We start from the raw sequence: 20,762 nt of genomic DNA, 5'->3' as shown, positions 1-20,762 counted from the left end.
GTACTATTGTTCTTCACAAACATCCACAAAAATAGAAGAGTGCCCCAAAAAATGAGCGACAGTAAAAATTTTAGAAACCCAAATCCCCCCTACTCCCTCTCCCATGCAAACAGTAGCAAAGCAATTACCCTACCCATCTGCAACTTACTACAGCAAAAAAAGCATCAGTACCCTTCACCCACCAAGAAGGAAATAGCAAAGCCTCCAAGAAAGACCATTATCTGCAGTACAACCAAAACTAATCGTTCACCCAACAATTCAACACACCACAGGCTGTCTCTCTCCAATAAAGGAACAGAAAGGTGTCACCCTTTCTCTGCAAGAGGGGAGACATAACAAAACAACTCGTTGATTTGCAATGATAAAGTCTGCCTCGTCACCCCCCCCCCCCCCCCGAGTTCTCTGACTCAAGTTTAGGCACAAACTCTTCCCCACCAATGAGAGAGGGAAGGAGAGAGAAAGAAAGTGCACGATTTGCTGATTACAGAGCCCCTGACAGCAGAACCGCTGTTCCCAACTTTCCACTTTCTCCAGTGACGCTTCAATCAGTGGTACCGGCACAGAGTTGGCTTGTCCACAGGTCTGCAAAGCCTCAGAACCCTGAAGGTGCGCTCGTCTTCTAGGCCACATCCTTGGGATATCAAAAGTGGCCAGTTGTGAGCCCCCAGGAGTGGATACCACCACCATAAGGAACCGAAGTCCGAGGGTAGCTCTAGGGTGATGCTAGGTAAGTATCTCTGAGAGATACACCTTGAAAAGGGAAACAAAGACAATAAAGTTAGAAATTAAGCTATTTCTGCAGATGAGCTCGAAGGAGTCACTGTTAAGTGCCTTCGTAGTTCCACCCCCAACTAGTGTTCGTAAGCAGCAGTTTCTTGGGTACTTAATATTAATCCAGTCCAGTCCCTATCACTTAAGCCAACCCCATTCATCTAAAATAAAAAGAAGCAAACAGTTGGTATAGGTTAAAATAGAAATAGATATATAGAGACAGCAAGGAAATAATAATTGGCTTTGAAATATGGAAAAATAGATTCTATCATTGGATATATTTGAACCAGATAACATAAATATATAATAAAGTATCTGTTCAACTAAGGATTGGTAATCATTCACCAAAACTGTTGAACTGAATTATAATGATGCTGCTGGTAACACAATGGGATGGTTTGCGCTAACTATGGCTGGAAATTACAAAGGGAACTATCGACATTCTGTACAATGATTTGTGCAGACCCACTATGAGTGTGACCCTTACCAAGGGACAGATGCCTATCTACTATATTTGATAGATGACCTGCAAAATGAAATACCCAGGGATTCCTTAGTCTCTTATGATAGCTGAGAATTGTTTCTGTAATTTTTCTTTTGTTTTTGTAGGCATTCCTTGCATCGATTTGTGTGTGGAAATAAAGACCAGCTACTGTCTAAATAAAGATCAGTACTGTGTACTGATCCCAAAGGAATAGAATTTCTGATTCCTTTATTGCCCTTGCAATATTTTTTATAATTTTAACCCAAAGTAATGCTCCTACTCATCAATCTTAAGCAAACAATTGTACATGACATCAGTATTAATGGAGTTGCCCTCTTTTAAGGCTACATTCTGCATTTGTCTATATTAAAAGTTATTCATCATTTCTCAGTGCACATGTAATATATTTTTTACTATCTTTTATGGATTGTAGATAGTTTCCCTATGCCTGCTTCCAGAACATTGTTAGATGTTAAGAGTTTTTCATCCTTAGTGAAGAAATGTCTTTAATATGAAAGCTTCCTGCTCGGTTCAAGTTGACATTTGCTATTCTGTTAAATCTGTGTAGATCGACTCAAGTGATCGCATTATTATGTATAGAATAGAATACACAAGGAATGAGTTAAGTTTAGAATTATGATTATGAAAATTAGCTTTAGTTGGAAAAGATGATACTCTGTAGTTTTTAACATATCAAATTTATGTAAGCAATTGTTGATACAATCTTTTTTTTAATCGTAGGCCAATCTGTGAAGCAGCTTCAGAACTATTACAGTGATTTCTTTCCTGATTATTTTTCGCTGGCTGAGAAGCCCCCTGCAGAGTTCTGTTTGTCACCTGATGGAACCTCAGAAAGTATCTCCATAGATATACTACAGAAGAAAGGTATAAGCCAGCATTTGATGTAAGCGATATCAGATATAATTTAATGAAAGTAACAGCGTCAGAGATATTCACTATTCTAAATGTAATATAAAGTATACTTTAAACTAATTCATGGGGATTTGAGTTACAGCTTATCAACATCTAACATTACAAACATTTTATGTGGTGACAGAGTTACCTTCCTATCAGAATAATTATTTCTACTCAACTGGATTGTAAAACTTCATGCTTAAAAATATTTCCAATGAATGAAATCAGTGACAAGTTAAATAGTTTCCATGATTGCAGAATAATAAAATGTATCATATGAAATATTCTATAAATTTTTAGTACGTTTTATTGCATAAAACTTTCCATTCCAGTGATTATCGAAGTGATTTTTCTAAAGAGAGAAATTGATAACCATATTTTAAAATAGTAATACAAACCCTAACAGTAGGAAAACCAGTACTATTACTCCCTTTTTTTCCTATTAGGCCTTGTTAAAGCTGTGAATACTGCTGTTGATCTAATTGTAGCACATTTTGGAACAAGTAGAGATCCTGGCGTAAAGGTAAGATAAATGTAATAACTATTTACTAGTACTTTCCCAGTTTGTAATTTATTTCAATGAAAATCAGCTAATTTCTATTTTGATTGTAATTACTTTTCTATTCAACCTTTTTATCATATTTCATATTTTATGACATAAAATATAGTATAGTCAGTACAAGACCAAGACCAGGTCCGCAATATCTGCATTGACCATGATTCCAAACTAAATTCATGCCATCTATCTGCTTGCACAAGGTTCATATCTTATTGTTTATGTACTTGGTTAAATGTTTCTTCAACATTTGCAATTGTATTTGCTGCTACCACTGCCATTGGCTATGTGTTTCAGACAGTCAATCAGTCAGTATTTTATTCCTGGTGGAAAGAATCATTGTTTTATCTGTCCCTATAATCTCTGTTTTTTTAACAACAGGATAAAAAATTTCCATGGCTCCAATGGTGCATGAGCCATTAAAGGCAGCACATATGGGTCAGAACATTAAGTTTTTTACATTGAAGCTTCCTGTTTTACATTATCTCCTATCACCTATTTTTCCTGCTAATTCTTTAGCTGGTTCCCTGTCTAATCCCTATATAAATTATACTGTAAATAGATTTGCCTTTTGACCACTTAAAATTAGCTCTGCAGACTGGTTAGTGCAACAAATTAATCATGAACATTATGGCAGACTGAAGATACTTACTGAGGTGCTGTCTTGACTACAAGTATGCTCATTTGGTTCTGGAGGATAAGAAGCAAAAACCATCTCAAGTACAGTGATCTGTTGTACGCTTTGACACGAAAGAGATTCTTTCTTTTGGTATCATGTCAAAAAAGCCACAAATTCACTGTGATTCAACATTGTAAAACAATAAAACATGAAAACTTCCAAGGGGGAGGTGAATACTTTTTACAGGCACTGTCTCTTAGTATACGTTGAGAGGAATAATTTGCTTGTCATTCAACCCCTGTGACTCTATCCCTTCATGATCTATTGATAATTGCTAAATTGGGAATAAATGATGGCACACCAGTACCCCCCCCCCCCCACCAGTCAGCCCTTCTCTTACTGACATCTTCTCAATAAGTTCTAAGTTACTATCATATTTATTTGTCAAAAGTTCTTTTTGAATCAACTTACCCTGCTGTGTTCATATATTGAATTTTAATCAACGTGAAACTTTAGCAGGTGTGATCAGTAATGTATTGCAAAGATTGGTGTTTGAATCCCAACTATACACATTATATTAATGATTCAGTGAGAGCACCAAATGTAATATTTCCAAGTTTGCTGATCACATAAAACTCGCTAATGAACATTGAGGAGAATGTAAAGAAGCTTTAAGGAAAGACGAAAAAACTAAATGTGTGAACAACACAACATGACTGGAATATAATGTGGAAAAACGTGAGGTTCTGCATTCTGATAAAAATCATGAAATGTTGAGTGTTTTTAAATAGTGGGAGGTTGTGAAATGTTGATGTTCAAAACGAACTGAGAACTTGTACACAAAGTTTCTTAAAACTAACATGCAGCTGCAACAAACAATTAGAAAACCAAATGGTACATTGCCTTTTATTGCAAGAGGATTTAAGTACAGGAAAAAATATTTCTTACTGCAGACTTGGTGAGACCACAGCTAGATTATTATATTAAATTTGGTATCCCTCCTGAAAATGGATATAATAATAGAAAGAATGTGGGGAAGTTCTCTAGATGACTGACTTGTCATGGGAGGGGATATTGATGAACTTGGCCTCTGTTCTCCAGCATTTGAAAGAATGCAGGAACCTCACTAAAACATGCGAATTATTGGAGGGGTGCTCTTAATAGGACAGGCACAACAAAGGTATTTACCCCCCCCCCCCACCCCTCAATGGAGAGAATAGAACTAGGGGAATCCATGTCAGAATAAATGGCAAACCATTTAGAATTGAAATAAGGTATCTTCTTCATTCAGAGTACTTTGACTGCTCTGTGTTGGAGCACTGCAAAACGTCATTAATTGCATTCAAAATAGAGACTTATAGCTATTGAAGGAAATAAGGAATATGAGAGTAGGACAATAAGACAGGAAAATGCTGAGATGGAAGATCTGCCATAATTTCATTCAGGGGTGCAATAGAATTGAAGGGTGGCTCTGGTTCAAATTTATTATGTATTTATGCTCATCTTTGCCATCCTAATATTACTCCAATGTTTTGAAATTTCATAGTGCAAGATTTGCTGACAAAAATACTGCTCACCACATTTTCTGGAATCATTTACAATGGTGTGAATGTTTGTTGCAGCAAGTGTAGGAATATATTGCCCACACCATTTCAAACACAATGTTTGATTTGTTTTGCTTTTGTTTTGCAGGCTAAACTTGGGAACAGTTCAGTCAGTCCCAATGTGGGCCATTTGGTACTTAAATATCTGTGTCCAGCAATAAGAAATATTCTTCAGGATGGGCTGAAGGCATATATTCTGGATGTTATCGTAGGACAAAGGAAAAACCTGCCATGGACAGTCATTGAAGCTTCCACACAGCTTGGTATGACATTTAGTACTTGCTATATAAAGTCATAATGTTCAATTTGCAGACTGTGATTTAAATACTGTATCATAATTTATAGGTGTGGAATCATGGCTCATTACTCATCAACACAGTTTCTGTTAAATGGAGAAGAAACCTGTTTAATAAAATTTGGCGAAATGTGTAGGATGAGTATAAAAATCATTGAGAACAGTATCTTTGGGTAGATCAAGTGTGGTGGCTGAATACTTAAATTGCAAGTATTACTTAAACATTATTGCTTGAAGTGCTAATATGAAAGGGCATAAAGGTGATTAGGAGAAAGTATAGGGGTATGTCATAGGCAAGTTTTTTTTTACACAGAGAATGGCAAGTACATGGACTGCTGTACAAGAGGTGATGGTAGAGGCAAATAAATTAGAGAGATTTAAGAGACTCTTAGATAGGCATGGATGAAAGAAAAAAATGAGAGGCAATGTGGGATATAGTGAATTGATGTAGTTGTTGAAGAAAGTGCAAAAATGGATCTATCAATTGCAAAAAGACAGAATGTATGGTGATATCTAAAAAGAAGGAGAATCCTATCTGCAGGCTGAGAATAAACGGGGAAGACATAAAACAAGTACAGAACTTTTGCTACTTAGGAAGCTGGGTGACATCAGATGGCAGGTGTGACATGGACATCACAAGAAGAATAGGGATGGCAAAAGACACCTTTACAAGAATAAAGAGTATACTGACCAATACTAAACTAAGCATGACAACCTGCCTCAGAGTACTGAAATGTTACGTTTATCCAGTTACGTTGTATGGCTCAGAATTTTGGACAATATCTAGTAACATAAGGAAATGCATTGAAGTAGCAGAGATGTGGTTTTTGAGGAGGATGCAAAGAATATCATGGATGAAATGAATATCTAATGAGGATGTCACGAACAGAGCAAGCACAAAAAGAGAAATAATGTTTGAGATCATGAAAAGGCAACGTAACTTCATTGGACATGTGATTAGGAAAGAGGAGTTAGAATGCATGTTAATTATGGGAAAGATTGAAGGGAAGAAAGCAAGAGGAAGGCAAAGACAAATGATGATGGAGACAGCAGCTAGAGAACTGGAAATGAATACCAATGAATTGATCCACTTCTCCCAAAACAGGAGTATGTGGGCCGTGGCAGTCAAAGCTTAAATTGGGCATGGCACCTGATGATGATGATGTGGGAGAGAGGGATAGATTGACCTTGGAGTAGGTTAGAAAGTTGGCATAACATTGTGGAGTGAAGGCCCTGAGCTGCGCTGTACTGTTATATGTACTACATCATGGGTGGTGGTTGGATGTCCAATTTACCCTATAATTGTACACAGTACATGGGTAGTAGCTGGTGGTAGCTAGGTGTTAGAGAGTGGGATCTGAACAGGATGTTGTTGGTTGAGGTTTGAATTGGACATCCTGGCTGAAAATCTTGAATACAGATGAATGTGTTGGGCCAGGGAGAATGCTCCTGCTTCTCTTCAGGCACAAATAGTGGAATAAACACGTCTTGTTGTTTGAATCCATTAAAATTGCATCAGTCTTCAGTGTGAAAGTCATTAGCAATGTGCCAGATGTTGAAGGGTGTGACGGAAGAGAAGTGAGTGCAGTTACGATTACAAGGGTGAAGGTGCTCAAAAAGCTGAAAGACTTAAGAGTATATAGTCACCCAGACCAGATGAACTGCATGGTTCTGAAAGGGGTAGTGGTAGAGATTGTGGAGGCATTGGTAATGATCTTTCAAAAATAATTGAACTCTGGCATCGTGCCAAAGGACTGGAAAATTTCAAAAGTCACTGCAGTCTTTAAGACAGCAGAAAGGCAACTGAAAGAGAATTATAGACCAGTTAGCCTGACCTCAGTGGTTAATAAGATGCTGGAGTCAATTGTTAAGGATGAGGTTATGGAGTACTTGATGACACAGGACAAAATTAGCATGGTTTCCTTATGGGAAAATTTTGCTTGATGAACCTGTTGGAATTTTTTGAGGAGATTACATGTAGGATAGATGTTGTACTTTCAGAAGGCCTTTGCAAAGATGTTACACATGAGGCTGCTTACCAATTTAAGAGCTCATGGCATTACAGGTAAGTTGTTGGCATGGTTAGAACATTGGCTGATTGGTATGAGACAATGATTGGGAATAAAAGGATCCTTTTCTGATTGGCTGCCAGTGACTAATGCTGTTCCACAGGAATTGATGTTGGGACTGCTTCTTTTTATGCTGTATATCAATGATTTAGGTAATGGAATAGATGGCTTTGTTGCCAAGTTTGCAGATGATTTGAAGGGGTGTTGTGGTTTCTCGTGCCTCACAAATGACCAGGAGACACAGAAGATTCTTCAAGAAGGGTTAAACTTTAATCAAAGCTGAGACAGTCATTGAGCTAGTCGCTGATTGCCCACTGATCCTTCGACATGGACACCGCATTTTTTATAGCAAAATCCTGGTCTAGTTTCACACATACCACACATACAGTTCTAATCTACATCTCTTTAGGGACCTTCCATTAACACACCATTGTCTTTTACATTCCTAAGATTTCATTCTCTAGCAAATAGCAAGTTTACATTCTTATTACTTATTGACTTCATCATGTTCTAATCTACATCTCTTTAGCTACCTTCCATTAACACAACATTGACTTCTACATTCTTAATATTTCATTAACTTGCTAAATTGGGTACATGCATAGCAAATAGCAAGTTTCAAAGCTGACTACATCTCTTAGCTACCTCTCATTAACATATATTAACACACCATTGTCTTCTACATTCCTAGGATTTCATCTTGGGTACATGCATAGCAAACTGACTACATAGTTTTGATTACACAGCAAATGATACAAGTTTTATACTCCATAATATTTTTATACTCCAATAGGGGCAGGTAGTGTTGAGGAAACAGGTAGGTGCAGAAGGACTTAGACAGATTAGGAGAATGGGGAAGAAAGTGACAAATGAAATACAATGTTGGAAAATGCATGGTCATGCATTTTGGTAGTAGAAATAAATGTGCGGACTATTTTCTTAACTTGGAGAAAATACAGGAATCTGAGATGCAGAGGGACTTGGGAGTCCTTGTGCAGAACACCCTGAAGGTTAACTTAAAGGTTGAGCCAGTGATGAGGAAGGCAAATGCCATGTTCGTATTCATTTCAAGAGGTCTAGAATAAAAGAGCAAGGATGTGATGCTGAGGCTTTGTAAGGCACAGGTGAGGCCTCACTTTGAGTATTATGAACAGTTTTGGGCTCCTCATCTTAGAAAAGATTTGCTGGCATTGAAGAGGGTTCAGAAGAGGTTCACAAGAATGATTCAAGGAATGAAAGGGTTATCATACAGAAATTTGATAGCTCAGAGTCTGTATTTGCTGTAATTTAGAAAGATGAGGAGGTTTCTCTTTGAAACTTTTGAATGTTGAAAGGCCAAGACAGAGTAGATGTGGAAAGGATATTTCCCATGGTGGGGGAGCCTAGGACAAAAGGAAGCATCCTCCCTAGGTAGAACAGATATGTGGAGAAATTTCTTTAGCCAGAGGGTGGTGAATTTGTGAAAATTATTACCACAGGCAGCTGTGGAGACCAGGTCATTGGGTGTATTTAAGGTGGAGATTGATTGGTTCTTGATTGGATGTGGCATCAAAGTTTACTGGGAGAAGGCTAGGAAGTGCGGCTGAGGAGAGGGAGAAAGGGATCAGCTATGATTGTATGGCAGAGCAGACACGATGGATCAAATGGCTCCTTTGTCCTATGGCCTTAAAATTGGAAGTGGTTTGTTTGGGAAATTTAAAGTTTTATCTGCTACCAGCAGCGGATTCACCTGTCTTTGGAAGTTAAAATTCCACTTTCTCTTGCTTGTAAGATTTGTGCAACATCAGTGAAACTCAAGTCAACTTTTGTTGAAATAATGTGTTTTCCTCTGCATTTATCCTTATGTGTTTACTGGTATTGGTTGTTCTAACAACCGAAACCTGTGCGAGAGGAGTTTTATTGTGAAAAAGATATTGCACTCAGGCAGTTCCACTCACTCAGACTCGAAAATCTTGGTCCAATGGAATGAAAAATCATCACGACTGGAGACTTCCTCAGCTGCAGTGGATAGGCATGATGCCTTCTGTGCCTCTTCACTCCCCACGAAGTGTTGCAGCACTGCCTTCTTGGCCATTGGATCTCGAGGTTGATCTCATTTGCTCAGTCTGCTGGAACTGGCTTCGTATGCTGGAGTAGGCATATCCCTACTTCACCGGTGTTGGAGGTTCCTGGCTACCTCACCTGGTTAGCTCATCTGTCAAAGTGGTGTACCTGGGTGTGGCTGCTGTTGCATACAGTTATTTGGAGCCACAGGTGAAAGCTGGGTGGTAAGTGGGGACCAATGGTGGACGAGCTACCCCTGGGCAGAGCACGACAAGCTCAGCACCAGCTACCCCTCCCTGGACATCCCATTTACTGGTATCACTAGATTACAACCTGTCCCTGTTCTTTATCTGTCAACATAAATTTAACACTGACCCATCACTTTTAATACATAAGTCCTAAAATAGATTTAAGGAAACAATATAAATTGTACCAGGGAAGGAAATTAGAGGAATGCTTGTCAGACGTTTGATCAAACACTTATCAGAAAAAGAAAACAATGTTGTGAGATGAAGGAACTTAATTAAGGGAACGTCAGAGCACTGTTACTAAGAGGGAACACTGAGATAAATGGTCAGCTGTGATCTTTCTGAATGTCAGAGCAAATGTGAAGGGCTCAATGACCTTCTCCTGCTTCAATTCCATGTTTTCATGAGGGGAGATAAGACAACAAAAGGTAATATTTCTGATAGGTTACATGTCTAGAAAAACTAAATCACTTTGTCCTCCTAATTTGCTTTGTGTTAATTTAGTGATAAGTGTTTAATACGTACAATGAGGTGACACAAAGCAGGTCAGATATCATCTTCATTTCTCTTAATGAACAGTCGATATTTCAGGCTGTTCTACATAGATGCTACCATTCTGTACTGGAACGAAGCAGCCAGAAAGACAGGGTGGAGAGAAGGGGAAAAGCATGAATTGGCAAGTAATAGGTGAATCTACCTGAGGGGGGAAGGTAGGTAGATGGGAGGGGGGTGGTAAGCGAGAATGATGTGAGATGTTAGGAGGTGATTGGCGGAAGAGGCAAAATTTTATGATATATGCTGGGGATATTGTATTGCCGGGGATATGTAGAACAGAGTGATCTAGGAATAATGGTGCATAGTGCATAGTTCCCTGAAGGTGGAATCTCATGTGGATAGGGTGGTGAAGAAAGCTTTTGGTATGCTGGCCTTTATAAATCAGAGCATTGAGTATAGGAGTTGGGATGTAATGTTAAAATTGTACAAGGCATTGGTAAGGCCGGATTTGGAGTATTGTGTACATTTCTGGTCACCGAATTATAGGAAAGATGTCAGCAAAATAGAGAGAGTACAGAGAAGATTTACTAGAATGTTACCTGGGTTTCAGCACCTAAGTTACAGGGAAAGGTTGAACAAGTTATGTCTTTATTCTTTGGAACGTAGAAGGTTGAGGAGGGACTTGATAGAAGTACTTATAATTATGAGAGGGATAGATAGAGTTGACGTGGATAGGCTTTTTCCATTGAGAGTAGGGTAGGGGAGATTCAAACAAGAGGACATGAGTTGAGTGTGTTATGAAATCCCGTAACAGGATCACTTACCAGCAAAGATAGAGAGGTCCGTTGAAGTCTGATGGTACTATTTTTAAAAGTCTTTATTTATGAAAGGGGCACAAATGTAAGATTAATACACTCAAATATACGTAGTCACTACTTAATCTAAAAGCGCGGGTCGAATAATAACCATCAATAAGAAACAGCTCAATCGTTTGTCTAGGGCGGGGGTCGGCAACCTGCGGCTCCCGAGCCATTTGTGGCTCTTTCACCTCTGTGCTGCGGCTCCCTGTGGCTTTGGGAAATAATTGGTCAGTATTTAATTAAAATGTATTTTATGTTAGTTTGTTAGCTTTTGAAATGTAATTATGGTGATCTTGTACAACCTAAGTGTAGCGACACATTTCCTGCCACATCATAAAACGGCTCACAATTAGCCAGCATTCCGGCTAAGGGAGATAGCCTACGGGGGTTTGTGAGTACGCGTCTTTTGCAGCATCTGCGTCCATGGGGGCTGGGTTGAGGGAAGCTGAAAAGCAAGGCTGTTTAGTTCGAATAAAGCTATCTTTGACTGCAGTTTACTGACACCGCTACAACGTGTTTTTATCGCTGGCTGTCCAGACGGAAGGTGCTGAAACGCTTTGTCGCGTGTCTGGAAGAAGTGAAAACTTTCCTGGGCAGCAAAGGGCTCACCTTTCCTGAGCTGGAACAGCCAGAGTGGCTGGAAAAGCTACACTTCATGGTAGACATGACAGCGCACCTGAACACGCTGAACACAGCTCTTCAGGGGAAAGGACGTACAGCCCTGCACATGTTGGAGGATGTTTTGGCATTCGAGCGCAAGTTGACAGTGCTTGCCAGAGATTTACAGAAAGGCACTTTGTCTCACTTCCCCAATTTGAGAGAGTTCAAACAAGGTCACGACATGATAATTTCGGAGTATTTACATTCTGCAATCATCGCAATGCAAACATCGTTTGGGAAACGCTTCTGTGAGTTCAGAGAGGAAAAAAACACATTATCCTTCCCGGTCACTCCCTTAAGCATCGATCCTTCCCTACTGAATACGACTGCATTGGCAGGTGTGAGTCAACCTGATCTTGAGATGGAACTGGCCGACATAGCCGACAAAGACATATGGGTGTCCAAGTTTAGACGCTTGACAGCAGACCTTGAAGATGTTGCCCGTCAGAAGGCCGTTCTTGCTCAGAAACACAAATATTGAAAACCTCACAGATGACAGCTTGCGATCCTGTGTAAAGATGAAGGTGACATCATACAGCCCTGATGTGCAGACGCTGTGCGCTGAGGTCCAGGAGCAGAAATCCCATTAACCAAGTATGATAAATATTTTAATTGCCTATTATTTTACTCATATTCATATTTTTTCATTGTTCAGTGAAATAGTCCTTTCATTTTTCAGGATGACAGCTGGCTGACGTTATTTTTGGTTTACTGCTGGCGGAAAATTTAAGTTCGGCGTTTTTCATAAATACAAGAAGGACTCAAATAGGCATTGAATATTTTACTTAAAAGTAACTTTCAACCCAACGTCTTTTTTTCGGAGTTCAAAATGTTTTTGTTGCATGCAGAAATGTAATTTCGTTTTCTCTGCAGGAGTTCATCAATTTCATAAATGCAACACATTATAGTTTGTTTATACATAGCATAAAGGCAAAAAAAACGTTGTATGCAGTGTTATTTCATTTTAAATGTCAAACGGGTTTTGCGGCTCCCAGTGTTTTCTTTTCTGTGGGAAACGGGTCCAAGTGGCTCTTTCAGTGGTAAAGGTTGCTGACCCCTGGTCTAGGGGATAAATTAGTGTCCGATGGAAATATAAAAGTCACTCAAATTCCTGCAGGCTTCTGGCTTTCGGGGGGGGGGGGAGGGGGTGCTGGGTTTTCACTTGTTGGAGAGAGAGAGAGAGAGAAAGAGAGAGATTGGTGAGAAAAGAAAAACTTGTCCGGGTCTTTATGAAGCAAATCCATTGAATCAGGGGAGCGGGCTTCCCCGTTGTTTGCTAAAAGCGGTTTTCCGTGATTCCAGCCAGATCCCAGGCCCAGAATCTAACGCACGTGGCTTCCTTCAAAATGGCTTCCCGCTACGACGGGATCGCTATCGTGTCGTCTTGGTGTGTCTGAAGGGGTTGTCCCCCCCAGACCTTCCTTTATACTTCCTCACGGGGTCTCAGGTGTCAATCAGGTTGGGATGATGCGATCTCTCTCTCAACCAGCCCACTTTGCCTGAGGGCTTTACACGTGGTCTCCATGAGACAGTAGTCAATGTCGCCTTATTTTGCATCCCGGTGGAACACGGTATTCGACACGTCTCTCTCTCTCCCATTTCCTGTGTCTATTCGGCACGTCTCTCTCTCCCACTTCCTGGGTCTACTGACCCCCCCTCAACTAGTGCTCTTGCGATTCTCACAAAAGAGGGGGCTGCAGACATAACACTGCCCCTCTTAAAGGTTTTTTACCAGCGATAAAAAAAACGGATTCGTACAGAGTCTTACAGGATTTTTGAATCTGACACAATACACAAGCTTTTCTTTTCACAGAATACTACCGTTATACATTCAAGTCAGTATCTAAACAGTTAACGATTACAGTGTCCCTTTCTTTATTATCTTAACATTGCGTACTGTACTAAAGTCTTGTAGCATCAGACTTCAATTTAATAACCACCTTTTTTTAAATTTTTTTCCCCTGCAACAAAACTAAGGAGGTGTGATCTTAGCTTAGGTGCATCTACAAAAGTTTATGCGAATACTAATCATTTCGGTCATTTTACATAACCGGCAGGTCTCCAAGGGGCTGTCTTTATTATTCACAGGCTTTGGTACAATCCCGTACAACCTGCTTTGCTGTTTAAAATGGCATCCCCATTAACCGTTGCCTCTTTTCCGGTGAGTCCCCCCCCCCCCCGCCCCGTGGGGAACTTGAGTAATTTGGCGCAGTAAACTCCCGCCCGCCTCGTTCATAGGGGTTATTTTATCAACACAGTGCCCCAAAATTAGACCATTTCCACCCAATTCTTTAATCTTTACCCAGGTGGCTAGCCCTTTTGTCAAGACCCTTCAGGCTATTGGTTTTTAATTCGAACTTTAATTGGTTCCAGTAGCATTTCGAAAATGGCCTCTTCACACCCCATCCTGGCATAACAATAGAGTGCCCCCCCCCCACTATCTCCCGGCTCACTCTGTGAGTGATCTGCCAGTTTTAAAATTTCTGTTTCCTTCAATAATAATCCTCATCTCCCCATTCTTAAATCCTGCATTAACTTTGAACCCACCTTCGAGTACAAACACCGGGGAACTCACACTTCCCACGGTTACCAAGGTTAACCCTTTTTCCACTGAACCAAGTCTATCTGACCCACAAAGACGGCTGCCCCGTTCCACTGAATCAAATACCTCAGACTTCTTCTGAGCTCCATTACCAGGTTCAGCACCACATGTATCCCCATCTTGGACACACTCAAACGGGACCTTGGCCTCTTCCAGGCTTTCAATACCCATACCATTTTTAAACTCCCAAGTTCTCCCATTTCTCCCAGGCACACTCCGGGCAACTCCCTTCCGGAGTAAACTCAACCCCGCGGGCTGAAACAACCTCATCTGCCAACCCAGCAGACTTCCTCGAGGTAAGGGCACCCCTTTCGTCTAGGGCTGCCCTCATTTCACTATCGGGAACACCTTTAGAAGTTTCAACTTCCTCAAACAGTTCTGCCAACCCAGACAGATCATCCAGGTCCAACCCTGGACCTTTTTAACCGCTCTATCGGTTCCGCATCTTTATTTTCTGCCTCTAGGACCTTTCTCCTCGCTAGCGGCAGATCTACCTCCACTCCCTTCTCCTCTTTCACTTTACTACTCTTCGTTTTATCACCCTGTAAACCCTCGTGGTACAGGGTCGGTAGAAACATCTCGGCCAAATCAAAACTGGCCCGGTTTAAACTGCTCTCGTTCTCAGCTGCCTTTCTCGACAGGCTGCGAGTGACCGCGCATGCGGGATAGATTTGGGATTCTTGGGGCCGGGCCACCGCACTCGCTGGTCGGCGGGTCGGCATCATGGCTGCCCAAACCTTACCACCTGCTAAATCGTTACCGAGAAGGACGTCTGCGTCAGTTCTCGGGAACTCGGATGGCACCCCTATTTCAACGGGTTCAGACACCAGCTCACAATCCATAATGACCTCATTTAAAGCCACCATTTCTATTTTGCTGATCCCCTCTACCTTTACCATGCCGTTTTTCGACCAAATTCTAGTACCTTACTGCTGATCAACGACAGCTGAGCCCCCGTGTCTCTCCAGATTCGTACGGGAACGGGTGTGTCTCCCTCCCTCACAGCCACGGTTCTGTGTGACAGACAAGTCTCAGAGCCTTCTCGTACTCTGTCTACCCGGGGCTCTCTTGTCGATTTACTGATTACCACGGCACACACGATAGGGACTGCGGCTCTCCCTTTTCCTATCTCTTTCCTCTGAGTAAAGCATCGAGAGGCAATATGCCCTTCCTTCCCACAATTAAAACAGGTCAAGCCCGGAAACCTCTGGCCGTCTTTCCTTTCCCCCTCAACCTTACTGCCAGCTCCCGGTGGGACCTCTGCCTCACTCGTCGGACTTTCTCGATCGTTCCCATGGTCTCTCTGGGAACTTTTATTCGAGGAAAACTTTGCCTTGTGGGTTAGGGCATATTCATCTGCGAACCTAGCAAATTCTGAAATGGACTTATTCAAATACATCCGGATCTCCTCCGGAACACAACCTTTAAATTCCTCAATCAACATTAACTCCCTGAGACGCCCATAATCTTCGTCCACTTTCGTTCACCGCAGTGCACCAACGGTCCAAGAGCACACCCTTCTCATAGGCAAACTCGGTATACGTCTGATTCCACCCCTTTCGTAAATTTCTGAACTTTTGTCTATATGCTTCAGCTACTAGCTCGTATCCCCAGAGAATGGCCGCCTTTACTTGGTCATATTTCTCTTTCCCTTCCCCCTCCGTGGACAACGCTGCATATGCCCGCTGGGCCTTCCCTCTTAACACACTTTGTAACAACGCCACCCACTGCTCTTTGGACCACTTCTAATTCACTGCCACCTTTTCAAAAAGCAAGAAGTAGCTATCAACATCCGTCTCCTCAAACGGGGGTACTAACCTCAACGCCCGACTGACATCAAACCGCTCCTCTCGGTCCAACCCCTGATTTCGTTGCTCTAGCCTCAACTTCTCTATCTCCAAGTCATGCTTCCTCTGCTTCTCCTTCTCGACCCTCTCCTTCTCCTTCTCGGCCCTCTCCTTCTCCCTCTCGGCTACTTCCAGCTCTTTTAACTTGATTTCATGTTCCCACCTTAATTTTTCCAACTCGAACTGAGCTGCCCCACTAGCTGGTACCTTTTCAGGGATATTTTCCAATACCTCAGCTGAAAACACATTCTTCCCAATATAATACTGAGTTATTGCCCTTCGCACCTCCCGCTTTTTCATCGACAACCTCACCCCTGTGAGGCTTAACTCCTTCGCCAATGTTATCGTCCGATTTGGAGGCCCCCTCCAACGCCTCCAGAGTCGGGTTTTCTATAAATTCCCCCACGTCCATCTTTGCTGGTTTCCCGTCTGGCTATTCGTGTAACCAGATCCAAGTTTTGGACCTACAAGCCCGATTCACTGGCCGTCCAATTTGGTGTCAAATCCTAAGATGAGAACCCCAACTGTTATGAAATCCCGTAACGGGATCAGTTACCAGCAAAGATAGAGAGGTCCGTTGAAGTCTGATGGTACTATTTTTAAAAGTATTTATTTATGAAAGGAGCACAAACCTAACATTAATACAAACACTCAAATATACGTAGTCACTACTTAATCTAAAAGCGCGGGTCGAATAATAACCATCAATAAGAAACAGCTCGATCGTTTGTCTAGGGGATAAATTAGTGTCCGATGGAAATATAAAAGTCACTCAAATTCCTGCAGGCTTCTGGCTTTCGGGGGGGGGGGGGTCACTGGGTTTTCACTTGTTGGAGAGAGAGAGAGAGAGAGAGAGATTGGTGAGAAAAGAAAAACTTGCCCGGGTCTTTATGAAGCAAATCCATTGAATCAGGGGAGCGGGCTTCCCCGTTGTTAGCTGAAAGCGGTTTTCCGTGATTCCAGCCAGATCCCAGGCCCAGAATCTAACACACGTGGCTTCCTTCAAAATGGCTTCCCGCTACGACAGGATCGCTATCGTGTCTTCTTAGTGTGTCTGAAGGGGTTGTCTCCTCCAGACCTTCCTTTATACTTCCTCACGGGGTCTCAGGTGTCAATCAGGTTGGGATGATGCAATCTCTCTCTCAACCAGCCCACTTTGCCCGAGGGCTTTACACGTGGTCTCCATGAGACAATAGTCAATGTCGCCTTATTTGTATCCCAGTGGAACGCGGTATTCGTCATGTCTCTCTCTCTCTCCCATTTCCTGTGTCTATTCGGCACGTCTCTCTCTCTCTCAAAGGAGGGGGCTGCGGTCATAACAAGTGTTAGGGACCAAAAGTATAAGGTAACACAAGGGGGAATTTCTTTACTCGGAGAGTGGTAGCTGTGTGGAATGAGCTTCCAGTAGAAGTGGTAGAGGCAGGTTCAGTATTGTCATTTAAAGTAAAATTGGATAGATATAGGAGTGCGGGTCAGTGGGACAGGGTGAGAGTAAGCGTTCGGCACGGATTAGAAGGGCACAGATGGCCTGTTTCCGTGCTGTAATTGTTATATGGTTATATTAAACCTGATTCTGAACAAGATGTAATCTATTAAGAGAGGACAGTAGACCATGGAATAAAGAGGAGTTGGGGAAACAAAAGGGAGAAAAGTGTGCATGATGGGCAGATCATAGTGTGGGAGGAAGGAATGTGAAGAGAAGGGGTGAAGGGGCCAGAGGGACATGGGAAAATAAAATGGGGTGGAGAAGAGGGGAGTTGTTATTGGAAGTTAGGGAAATTGATGTTGATGCTGTCAGGTTGGAGATTACCAGGACGGAAAATGAGGCATTGTTCATTTAATCTGCATCTAGCCTTGATTTTGGTAGTGGCGGAAGTGTAGACAGACGTGTCAGTGTGGGATTGGGAAGTGCATTTAAAATGGCTAGTCACTGCGAGATCTTGGCTGCTATGGCAGATAGAGCAAAGGTGCTCGACGAAGTGATTCCTCAATTTGCCTGGCGTCTTACCAATGTACATAGCAGAGGCCACACATTACTCTGAAGGAAAGTTCCGGTGATCAGTTCAAAAGTACTTAATCAAACAGAACAGAGACAAAAATTTGTTCTATATGATAGAATTTCAATTTCAGGGCATATTCATCAGGAAGAACATTTGATCTTTGTTTTGACAACATTTGATTAAAATTGACCTTTGCAGATGCAGATTGCAAATGTAACCCCCTGGGTTGCCTCAGGCTCGCTCAGCTCATTCTCGTCTAGGGGGAGCAGCCTTCGGCCCTGCCAAACTGGGTAATCAGCTGGCGTGGATGCTGTGTGATGTCCCCGCCTCACCCAAAAACAGACAGTACACCATATGCGATTAAATGATTACAGTTTATAAAGATTACTATAACTATGTAATTAATAATGATACAGTATACATGAAGGAAGAGGAAATAAAGAAAAGGCGCCAAACTTATCAAAGTCCAAACTACTTCGTGCACAACTGTTGGAGCTCAATTACCGAAGTCTTCTGGCCACCATTCGATCCCCTCCGAACTCCTCGACTCGCAGCTCAGGACCACCTGAAGTGGTCAACCAAGCACATCTATCGTCGTCTTCTCTCCTCGGGGTACCTCCTGGCCTTGGACCCCCGCTTGGGATCCATTCCTTGCCCAGTTTACAGCATCACGTCCTCTCTCTCTCACCCCCTCGCGCTGAACTCCCCAAAAGTCCGCCAACAATAGCTTACAGACTCAGAAGAAAGAACAACATTAATCCCAATTGGTTTACAAAGGAATACAAATTCTCGTTATCAGTAAATTTTAACCTAAACAAGTTTACAGCAGTCTCTCGCAACAAAGAAGCATTCCTACTTTTAACAAAACAGAGAAGCCATTTTGTTTACATAGTAACAATAACAAAGAAAAAGAAGAAACTCCCTTTACACAAACAACCTGAGTCACAAACACTGAAGCAGAAGATAATTGGAATGTAAAGTTCTGCTTCATTAATTAAATGGCCTAATCTTGCCTTCACTGCTGCTAAGGGATTCAATGTACAAATTTCCTTTACAGGGAGACAGGTCCTTTATATTTAGTTCACCTAAGCATTGAAATTTGAAGTCCTTTTCTCAAGTAGAGGGTTAAAAAAATTCAATGGTCCAAGCATTGATCTCTAGGGACCACAGCCATTTACTATACTGTGGTCCAAAAACAATCTCAGCTCTTTACTCTCTTAGTTTCTTATCTATGTTGGCAATTTTCTGTTTATTCCTTGGTGCTCAGTTTTGTTAATCAACATTTTATGTGGTTCTCAGCCAAATGCTTTCTGAAAATCCCTGCAGATAATACCTCTTGCATTCCTTCATCAACCTTACCTTCTCTGTCATCTTGTCAAAAAATTCAGACAGGCTAGTTAATTTTTGCTGTATATGAAACAATCAGTTTCATGTGCTCTTAATTACGGTTAAGTTCACTGAAAAGTGTACAGTTTTCCTTATTCATTTAAAAATGATGAATATCTGCTGGTGAAACCATAACAAATGTCCAGGAGACTAAAGTTACTTCTGTACTTCAGAATTGTAATTCATAGCTCCAGGTATGATCTATATCACTGCAGCAGCCGGTGTACATAGAACATAGGATATAGAACATTACAGCACAGTACAGGCCCTGTGGCCCACAATATTGCACTGATTTTTGACTTACTCTAAGACCAATCTAACTCTTCTCTCCTACATAGCCCTTCATTTTTCTATCATCCATGTGCCTATCTAAGAGTCTCTTAAATGCCCCTACTGTGTCTGCCATAGTTAGAAATTTGTGATAACATTGAATGTTTCAAATAAAATGTTTTCTTTCATTGTTGTTTTATTACTCAATCTTTTGTCTCTTTAGGTCCTTCTACCAAGGCTCTCAACAATCTTTTTTGCAAGATAAGCCAGTACTCTGAGTTAATGAGTCACAGTACAAGGTTTAATGCATTCATCTTTGGCCTTCTGAAGTAAGTCCTTGCTAACCATAAGAATTTGGAAATAATACTGAAATTGCAATGAAGTATTCAAAATAGTGAAAAGAATTATCACACGTTGTATTACAAGATTATTACTAACTTTGGTAGAATATATATTATTTTAATAAAGTTTTTATTGACTTAATTAATTTAAAAACTTCATATATCAAAGGACAGTAGAATTGTCTAGTAAAATTTACTTGTGTAATTCATACAGAGCTTTAAATATGTTTACTTAATTCACTGAGTCATTGTTTGGACTGTAAGTAAACCCAAAATCAGTGCAGGCACCTAGTGCAGATAATGGACTGCCTTCATACAATGCTGTTGATGATTTCATATTCTAAATCTTCATTTTAATTGTAATATTTAAGATTATTATCAATACCTTCAAGTTCTTAAGTTCACTACTTCAACAAATTCCTAATTTGTTGAAATAGTGAAATCATTTTATTTTCACTCCCGGCTGTTTCTAGCATCTCCAAGCCTGAATGCTTGAAACCACAGTGAGCAAAACAGTACAGAATTGTCTCACTGCTTTTTCTCGCTAACTGTCAGTAACAGAAATTGCTGCTTTTTGAAGACAAACACACGCAACTGACACTATTTAAAAGCTGTTCGCTCAAAACACAGTTTAGTGTATAACAGCCACACAAGTGCATGTGACTACTGGTACTTAGAAACTGTTCAGCAACTGATT

General features: G+C 41.1%; 1 protein-coding gene across 4 annotated transcripts in view; it reads left to right on the top strand.

Annotated features, from left to right (window-relative positions):
• rusc2 (RUN and SH3 domain containing 2) overlaps positions 1 to 20,762 on the top strand; it is a 133,185-nt gene that overhangs the window by 84,851 nt on the left and 27,572 nt on the right. For all 4 annotated transcript variants that reach the window (XM_059989446.1, XM_059989447.1, XM_059989448.1 and 1 more), the window contains 4 exons: positions 1,997 to 2,140; positions 2,617 to 2,693; positions 5,038 to 5,212; positions 19,948 to 20,053. In XM_059989446.1, coding sequence (XP_059845429.1) covers positions 1,997 to 2,140; positions 2,617 to 2,693; positions 5,038 to 5,212; positions 19,948 to 20,053 — 502 coding nt within the window. The remainder of the gene's footprint in view (positions 1 to 1,996; positions 2,141 to 2,616; positions 2,694 to 5,037; positions 5,213 to 19,947; positions 20,054 to 20,762) is intronic.

This window comes from Hypanus sabinus, chromosome 14 (genome assembly GCF_030144855.1).
Source record: "Hypanus sabinus isolate sHypSab1 chromosome 14, sHypSab1.hap1, whole genome shotgun sequence".
Classification (NCBI taxonomy): domain Eukaryota; kingdom Metazoa; phylum Chordata; class Chondrichthyes; order Myliobatiformes; family Dasyatidae; genus Hypanus; species Hypanus sabinus.
This window is presented reverse-complemented; position numbering and strand designations above follow the sequence as displayed.